The 9,930-nt window shown below is 38.7% G+C and overlaps 1 protein-coding gene across 1 annotated transcript; it reads left to right on the forward strand.

The window, feature by feature from the left end:
- Nucleotides 1-3,503: 3,503 nt before the first annotated feature.
- Nucleotides 3,504-4,424, forward strand: LOC102840288 (olfactory receptor 7A5-like). The gene has a single exon (XM_006874334.1). It carries the CDS (start codon nt 3,504-3,506, stop codon nt 4,422-4,424), a length of 921 nt encoding a protein of 306 aa, XP_006874396.1.
- Nucleotides 4,425-9,930: the final 5,506 nt, after the last annotated feature.

Here is a 9,930-nt window from a genome sequence, read left to right on the forward strand (position 1 = left end):
TTTTTAAACCAATGTTAGTACTCACCATAATAGGATGTTAAAACACTGTCTTTGTGGATTGTGCTAGTTCATTTGAACATGGTGTCCTTGATACTGACACTATTTGTTGTTGTTGTTATGTGCCGTGGAGTCAGTTCTGACTCATAGCAACCCTACACAGGGTTTCTGAGGCTGTAAATCTTTACAGGAGCAGACTGCCTCATCTTTCTCCCACAGAACCACTGGTAGTTTCGAACTGCTGACCTTGTGACTTGCAGCCCGATTCATAGAAACCCTCAAAATGTTTGGCTGTGACTCATAACTTTTCCTCCTGTATGCTTCACCAATTTCATGAATTTATTTGCAGCAAAGGTATATACCCATGTACAAATATCCTTTGTGAAATCTATATATGAATATTTGCTATATTCCTATTCTCCTTGCTACACCTGCTAATTTGAGTGTCTATCCAAGTATATTCCCAGAGAGGGACATTGCAGAATTTTGTATATAACAGTATTTTCCTGTGTTGCTTTTAATTCTTGTACCCTCGCCATTTCTTCCCTTCCTCCACTTTTTTTTCAAACCTCCCTTTTATTTTGTATTGCCTTTGCCTTTGTTCTGTTTTATTTTGTTTTGTTTTCTGTAGCTTTTTCTATTTTTCTCTAAATATTATGAAGGTACCCTAATATCATTCCTTTGAATTCTTTGTCAAGTACATCCAATGTCACTTATTCCTCAGAATTGTTTTCTGGTTCTGCAATTTGGTACTAGCTGGAGCCATTCTTTCATTATTATTATTACTATTACTATTATTTTATGTGAATTGAAATATTGTGTTGTCTCTGAGTCATTGTGGTGCCATTGTATTTGTATTTAATTGATGATTTTTAATTGATGTATTCTCAGACCCTCACCACCTGCTTTCTGGTGGGTTTTATAGAGAATGGAAGTGTGTAGTTATTTGTTCATTGTTGTGTAGTGTATTTCAGGTTTAGATGGCATTGGCTATTTTCCATCATAGATTGTGTAGTACATGACCTGGTAGGAGTCTTTGCCAAGTGGCTGGAGCTGTAAGTGCTATGGGTGCTGCTAATCTGTCTGTTTCCCATGGGTGGTGGTAGGGAAAGAAAGGAACAGGCAAAAAGAAAAAAAATAGAGGAAGTAAATGTAGTGGAAATAGAAACAAGGAAAAAGGAAAATCAGATAGCATATGTAAATAATGAAAAAAACACAATGACCAAAACTGGGATGGCGGGGGTTGGGGGTGGGTAGGTGGGGGTGAGACAAAGAGATGAAAGAATAGTAGTAAACAAAAAAACAAGTTAAAAAATGAGAGGAGGAGAAAAAATAAAAGAGAAACTGAAGAAAAGAAAAGAAAACAAAACAAAACAAAAAAAACCCCACCCAGAAACAAATGACAAATGGACAGAAACAAGGGGGGGATGAGAAGAAAAAAACAAAACAAATATCAGCTTAAGGGCAGCTCCACAGAAGAGAAAAGTGTGAGATTCAGGACATTCAGTTTAAGCTGCACCCTTTGCCAGCTAAAGAGCTCATATAGTGGGGGAAGAGTTGAGAGCATGGATCCCTAGATGGAGTTCATATCAGACTAAGTACTGTGGGTGTTCAGGGTGTCTTATTCAGAAGTAGTTCATACCGGCTCAGATGGTGGCTGAAGTATGGTTAGTTGTTCCCAGAAAAAAAAATCTTTGGGGACTAGAGGGCAAATAGGGACAGGGAGACTGTTTATGGATGGAGTTCCTTCTAGTACTGGAGTGTCCAGTGAATCAACAGTAAGGGTTCTGATGGTCTGAGGAAGCAGAGTTCATAAATGCTCAGACAGGTACGTCATACCAGATTCACATTGACATGGCGTCAACCACTAAGAGACCAGGATCTGTGCTAGGGTGGGTGAGAGTGGGGGCTGGTCATGTTCTGACCTCCATGAGGGTGTGGGAAACAAAGCAGAATTGCACCATTCTTGTTGCCAGGTGCCAGTGTATTATTGTGCTTTCAGGCCACTGTCTCCATAGAATGCTGTTTGCAAGATTTCCATATCGCCATGTAGACACTTTTGTCTTCTCTTTCTCTAATTTTGATCACCTGCCTTTCCTAGTCAACATTTGATTTACTTCTCTATCTTTTCCTCTGAAACAAAGGATTCCAGCATTACCATCTGAAGTCCTGGTGTGTGTCTGCAGGATTAGCACTGGATTGCTAGCTAAAGGTTGGCATTTTAAACCCACCAGCTGCTCTATGGAAACCCTTTACAGGGTGTCCACTAGTCCTAATGGCCCCAAAGGTAATTAACGACAAAAATCTGTTTAATTAGGTCTCTTCCATCTTTGTTGTAAGGATCCCTGGTGACACTGTAGAACAAGCACTGCACTGCTAACTGCAAAGTTGTCAATTCAAACTCCCTAACTGCTCCATAGGACAAATATGAGGCTGTTGCTCCTGGAAAGATTTCCAGTTTGGGATACCTTACACAGGGTTGCTAGGATTTAGAGTTGACTCAGTGGCAGAGGTTTTGGATTTTTATCATTGATGATCTGTGTGTGGTCCTTTTAATGTGTCATTTTGCTGGAAATCTCTGTTGCTTGGTTTCCTGACTGCATAGATTGTGGACAACGAAACAGAAGTCCTGAAAACTTCTGATGATGTTTATTGGTCCAGTTGTGAGATTTTATTTTATTTTATTTTTATCATTTTGACTTGTATCCAAATTGAAGGCTCTATTCTTTGATCTTCATCAGTAGATTTCCCCAGTTGTATTGTGAGTCCCTTCCAATCCGAGGAGCTCATCTTCTGGCACTGTATCAGACAAGGTTCTGTAGCTATTCATAAGGATTTCAGAGGAGGACCACTCATTCCTTCTTCCTAGTGTCTTCTTAGTCTGGAAGCTCCACTGAAACTTCTCTATCATGGGTGACCTTGCTGGTATTTGAAACATGTGTGGCATAGCTTCCAGCATCATAGCAAAATGCAAGTCACTACAGTATGACAAAATGACAGATAAATGGGGACAAGAACTATTGGTGCAAAATAACTGATTATAATATTTTGTTGAATGAACTGAATAAAGTCTGTAGTAACCCACCAGAAACTCCTTAACAGCAATATTTCTTTAGCAAAGTCTTTGGGATTAGAGATAAGAAAGGACAGTGAGTTTCAGCATCAAGTAGAAGACTGAATATTTAGGATCCCATGAAATTCTCAGTTATATAAAACTAGGTCTGTAGATATGATATGTTGTTCTTGATAAGTCCCACTAGTCTGTTCTGACTCATAGCAACCTGTGTAGAGCGTCTAAGGAGTGTGTCTGGTGAGTTTGAACCACTAACCTTTCAGTTAGCATTTTAGTGCCAAACATGCAGCACCTCAGCAGGATTCCTAGATATTATATAGGAAATAGGTAAGAATGTTTAAGATATAAACAACAGTATATCTGTGAAATTGTCAATTGTTTGTGGCTAAGTTTGCATTGCTTTCTTCTCTTTTCCAGCAGTTTCATCAGCTACATGAAACCCAGAAACCAAACACGTGTTTCAGAATTCATTCTTTTGGGGCTCTCAGAAGAGGCAAATATGCAGCCCCTCCTCTTTGGACTCTTCCTGTCCATGTACCTAGTCACCTTCAGTGGGAACCTGCTGATAATCCTGACTGTCATCACGGCCTCTCACCTCCACACACCCATGTACTTCTTCATCTTCAGTCTCTCTTTTACAGACATTTGTTTCACCTCCACCACTGTCCCAAAGATGCTGATGAGCATTCCGACACAGAACAAAGTTATTACCTATAATGAGTGCATCACTCAATTGCATTTTTTCCTGCTATTTGCAGGATTAGACCATTTCCTCTTGACTGTGATGGCTTATGACCGGTTTGTGGCTATATGTCACCCACTACACTACACAGTCATCATGAACCCCAAGTTCTGTGTTCTCCTGCTTTTGGCTTCCTTGTTATTGAGTGTGCTGGAGTCTCTATTAAACAGCTTAATGGTTTTGCGACTGTCTTTTTGTACAGAATTGGAAATCTCCCACTTTTTCTGTGAACTTAATCAGGTACTCATACTTGCTTGTTCTGATACTTTCCTCAATGAATTAATCATGTATTTTGTAGCTGGACTTCTGGGTGTTATTCCATTCACTGGGATCCTTTTCTCTTACTGTAAGATTGTGTCCTCCATTTTGAGAATTTCATCAGCTGAGGGAAAGTCTAAAGCCTTTTCCACTTGTGGGTCTCACCTCTCAGTTATTTCCTTGTTCTATGGCACAGGTCTTGGAGTTTATCTTAGTTCTGCTGCTACCCCAAACTCCGGGGCCACTGCAATAGCCTCAGTGATGTACACTGTGGTTACACCCATGCTGAACCCCTTTCTCTACAGTCTTAGAAATAAGGACATGAAGCAGGGAATAAGAAAACTTTTAACCTGAGAAAGGTTTCCTCCACAATAAAATGATTTTATTAGGGGGTAGAGAGTTATTCATGAGCAATGGAGCTCAAAATCATGAAGACCTAAATAATACTTAAATCAGTTCAAAACTCTGATTTTTTTTCAGAATCCAATCTTCATTATTTTTAAAGCAATTGTTTCTTGCATATTTCTTTATAAAGAATATTAACTATAGGTTTATTAAAAATTCATCAGTTTTCCATTCCACAAATCATATACTTTGTTCCATCTCAATGATTGCAATCACCTCCATGGATTATCACCTACCAGCTTCCTCCCTGCATTTCCTATTTAAATTCTACCCACCTTCCCATCCATTCTCAACTTTGTCCAATAGTGCACCTTAGACAGCCTTTCGTGAACATTAAAGATCTCATCCCAGATATTACTTACTAAATTTGTATTTAGAGCATTGTCTTTGTGGGCTATGTTATGTCTCAGAAGATAGGGAAAAGTACTGACTCATCTTTAGCGTGTCCTTTGCTGTTGGATGTGCTCAATTTTCGATATAATATAGCATCATGGCTGAATGTGGAGATGTTAGCAGACGTGTTTAGAGAATGGTGTGCTGGTTGAGTAAATATCACAAGCTGTATTCTACAATAAAATAATGCAAGTGTTAAACCAAATGGAAGTTGAGGAGAGAAACTATCTTTAAGGGAAGATGAATTATGTATCATTTATTGCCATTATATTGCTATATACAATTAACAATGTAACAAACATAACACAATGCGACATCCTATATAATACAGTTGATGCTGTTGTTAGTTGCCTTCAAGTCTATTCTGAATCACACTAAACCCATATGTGCAGAGTAAACTGTCCTCAGGGTTTTCAAAGTTGTGATCCTGGGAAGCAGATCCCCAGGCCTAGGAACATTGGTGAGAATAGATCTACTAATGACTGAGTGGGTTCTGACTGACAACTTTTCAGATAGTCATTGGATGCTCAACCATTTTCACCACCGCTGAAGGATCTGTTGTGATAGAGTCTTCTACAGCTTCAGAATAATCTGACCTCTTGTTTCCCCTCAACTCTTTACTCCAACCTCAACCCAGCTTCCTTTTTTTCATTTAACTTATACCATTGTCTTTGGTGTTGCTAAATGATACATAAGGAATATCTCTGTTTTAGGGACATTATACTCCCTATAATGGGCTCTGCTAGTGTAGTGCTTAAGAATCAGGCTGCTAACCTCAAATTGGTAGTTTGAAACTTCCAACTGTCCCACAGGAGAAAGATGAGGCTTTCTGCTCTCATTGGTCCTGGGCCAACCTCACAATCGTTGTAATGCCTGAGCGCATTGCTACTGCCACGGTGCCAGTCCATTTCATTGGGGATCTTCCTCTTTTTCTCCAACCCTCCACTTGACCAAACATGATGTCCTTTTCTAGTGACTTGTTCCTCCTAATAATATATTTGAAGTATGAGAGACAAAATTTGGTCATCCTAGCTTCCAAGGAGCACTTTGGCTATACTTATTACAACACAGATTTGTTTGTTCTTTTGGCATAGCTTGTCATGATCCACACAACGGAAAACAAGGAAGATCAATTAATACCACCATTAGTCAAATTTATGCACCAACCACTGAAATCAGTTAATGAAATTGAAGAATTCTCACAACTTTTCATTTTGAAATTTATCAAAAATGTAATCAAAATGCATTGATAACTACTTGCATTTAAAACACAAAGATTGGAAACAAAGAGGAAAGATCACTAGTTGGAAAATACGGCCTTGGTGATAGAAATGATGCTGGATATCACATGATAGAATTTTGCAAGAACAATAACTTGCTCATTGCAAATACTTTTTTTTGTTTTTACAATTTCCTCTGTGCATCATCATTCGAAAGTATTTGCTTCAGTGCTTTCTGTTTTTCTTTTCTTTTTTTGGAATGTGGGATAGGGTGAAGAGATATACACAAAAACACTCAGGAACATACAATAATTAAAACACCCAAAAGGCATATTCTGCAACCCTGCCACCTAGTCGCAGCACTCAGTCCTCAGCTGCTCCATTTCTCAATGTCCTCATCTCTGTCTCTATCTCTGGTGTCGCTGTTTCTCTGGATAGGGTTCTGCATTCCACTTGTTCTTTTCTCCCTTGATGGTCCTAAGGTCCTTGGCTTCTATATTGTAAGATTAACTACTCCCTGATTTTTGTTACAAAATTTCTGCCCTTACAGATGTGACAGTGGCATTTCGTCATGATAATAATTACTCACTATTTAATCATAAGAATCTTATCTCCATTTCCTTTCACCAGATCCATCTTGTTGTTGTTGTTGTTAAGTGCCGTCGAGTCGGTTCCGACCCATAGCGACCCTGTACAGGGTTTCCGGGGGTGTAAATCTTTACGGGAGTAGAAAGCCTCATCTTTCTCCCGGGGAGCAGCTGGTAGTTTCGAACCGCTGACCTTAAGGTTCGCAGCCCGATTCGTAGCCACTACGCTACCAGAGATCCATCTAGACAGCATGAAAAGACAGCATATAGGAAATCAAAGATACCAATTTATAATGAAAACAATTAGAAAGCAGGGAAGGAAAAGCATAGTTACAGAATTAAAAATGGAGAGGAAGTCAAGTCATTTTCAAGATAAAAACTATTTTAAAATGGGGAAGTATTACAAGGTAACCTGAATGAAAATTATTTCATCTTCACATTGAATCAAGTAAAGCAAAATCCATAAAGATTTTATAAACATTAAAATTGTGAAGAAATTGACACAGAAAATAAACAAACAAAATGAACTCAGCAAAGGACAAAATACAGAGCATAAAAACCAGCAGCACCACCAACAACACACAGCAAAGGGATTGCAATCAATTCATACCTATCAATAATTGTTGTTGCTGTTGTTTAGGTACCACTGAGTTGGTACCAAATCATAGCCATCGTATGCACAACAGAACGTAACACTGCCCAGTTGTGCATAAACCTCACAAACATTGTTATGCTTGAAACCATTGCTGCTGCCACTGTGCCAATCCATCTCATCAGGGGTATTCCATTTTTTCTCTGACACTCCACATTATCAAACATGATATCCTTCCCCAGGGACTGGTCCCTACTGAAAATATGTCCAAGATATGAGAGATAAAGTCTGCCCATCCTGGTTTCCAAGGAGTACTCTGGCTGTACTTCTTCCAACACTGATCAGTTGTTTTTTTTTTGTTTGTTTGTTTTTTTCATATGACAGCCTATGATACTTCCAATATTCTCCTCCAACACCATAATTCAAATGTATCAATTCTTTTATGGTCTTCCTTATTCACTGTCCAACTTTCACATGCATATGAGATTATTGAAAATAGCATACCTTGGGTCAAATGCACCTTAGTTCTCAAAATGGTCCAGTGGTGAGGATTTTTGTTTTATTTATATTGAGATACAATCCATAAAAAAGGCTGTGGTTTTTAATCATCATCAGTAAGTATTTAAGACCCTTTGTATGGTGAAAGAATCCAACACTGGTGCACACCTTTCCTAATTTCAAACTATTCCATATACCCTTTTTCTATTTGAACAACTGCCTGTTGGTCTAGGTACAGGTTCCTCACAAACACCATTAAGTCTTCTGGAATACTCATTCTTTGCAATATTGTCCATAGACTGTCATGATCTACACAATCAAAATCCCTTTTAAAGTCAATAAAGCACAGGTAAACATTTTTCTAGTATTCTTTGCTTTCAACCAAGGTTCATCGTATGTCAGCAATGACATCCACGTCCTCTTCTGAATTTGGCTGGAACCTCCAGAAGTTCACTATCAGTGTATGGTTGCAGTGGTTTTTGCATTACTTTATTAAGCTTTACTTGCATAGGACATCTGTGATATTGTCCAATGATTTCTGCATTCCATTGGATCACCACTCTTTGGAATGGGCACAGATAGAGATCTCTTCCAGTCTTTTGGCCAGTTGTCATTGTGTTCTATGCCAGTGAGTCAGTCCCAACCCATAGTAACCTTATGCACAGCAGAATGAAACACTGTCCGATCCTGGGCCAACCTCACTACTATTGCCACACTTGAATCCATCGATGCTGCCACTTGGCCAATCAAACTCATTGGGGTTATTTCTCTTTTTCTCTGACCCTCCACCTTACCAAACATGATATCCTTCTCCAGTGACTGGTCCCTCCTGAAAAGAAGTCCAAAGTATAAGAGACAAAATTTGGACATCTTGGCCTCTAAGGAGCACTCTGGCTGCACTTCTTCCAAAACGGATCTATTGGTTCTTTTGGCAGCCCATGGCAGTTTCAATATTCTTCTGTGGTTTTCCTTATTCACTGTCCAGCTTGCACATGCATATGAGGTTATTGAAAATACCATGGCTTGAGTCAGGCTCACTTTAGTCCTCAAGCTGACATCTTTGATCTTCAACACTTTAAAAAGTTCTTGTGCAGCAGATTTGCCTAAGGCAATAACATCGTTTGAGTTCCAGACTGCTGCTTGCACGAGTGCTGATAGTTGATCCAAGAACAATGAAGTCCTAAACAACTTCAATCTTTTCTCCGTTGATAAGAATGTTGTTTGTTGGTCCAGTGGTGAGGACTTTTGCTTTCTTTACATTAAGATGTAATCCATACCAAAGGCTGTGCTCTTTGATCTTCATCAGTAAATGTTTTAATTTCTCTTCACTTTCAGCAAGCAAGATTGTGTCATCTGCATATTGGCCTGTTAGTTGTCTTCAAATTTCTTTGCATAGATGAATGAATGCCTCCAGTGCTGTATAAATTTGTGGAAAGTTTTCAATATGTATTCACTATGTATTTCATGTATACCCGATACCTTTACCAATACCTCCAATGCACCTTGGACTTCTCCCTTCAGGATCATTGGCTCTTGATCAAATGCTACTTCTTGAAATGGTCAAATGAAACATCAACTATTTGTTTTTGGTACAGTGACTTTGTGTAATCCTTCCATGTTCTTTATTTTTTTCCATAAAATCCTTCAATACCATCTATAGAGGCTTGAATTTTTTCTTCAGTTTCCACTGCTTGAGGAATGCTAAGCGTGTTTTTCCCTTTTGACTTTTTAACTCTAGGGGCCCTACTGATAATGCGTCCAAAGTATAAAAGACAAAGTATGATCATGTTGGCATCCAAGGAGCATTATGGCTGTCCTTCTTTCAACACAGATTGATTTGTTCTTTTGACAGTCCATTGTACTTTTAATATTTTCCTCCAACACCATAACTCAAATGCATCAATTATTCTAAGGAATTTCTTATTCACTCTCCAACTTTCACATGAGTATGAGATTACTGAAAATCCCATGGCTTGGATCAGACACACTAAGTCCTTAAACTGACAACTTTCCTCTTCAACACTTTAAAGAGATCTTGTGCAGAAGATTTGCCCAATGTGATATGTCATTTTATTTCTTGATTGCTGCTTCCATGAGTGTTGATGGTTGATTAGAACAAAATGAAGTCTCTGACAACTTCAATAGGTTTTCCATTTATATGAATG

This window comes from Chrysochloris asiatica, unplaced genomic scaffold (genome assembly GCF_000296735.1).
Source record: "Chrysochloris asiatica unplaced genomic scaffold, ChrAsi1.0 scaffold00268, whole genome shotgun sequence".
Taxonomy (NCBI): domain Eukaryota; kingdom Metazoa; phylum Chordata; class Mammalia; order Afrosoricida; family Chrysochloridae; genus Chrysochloris; species Chrysochloris asiatica.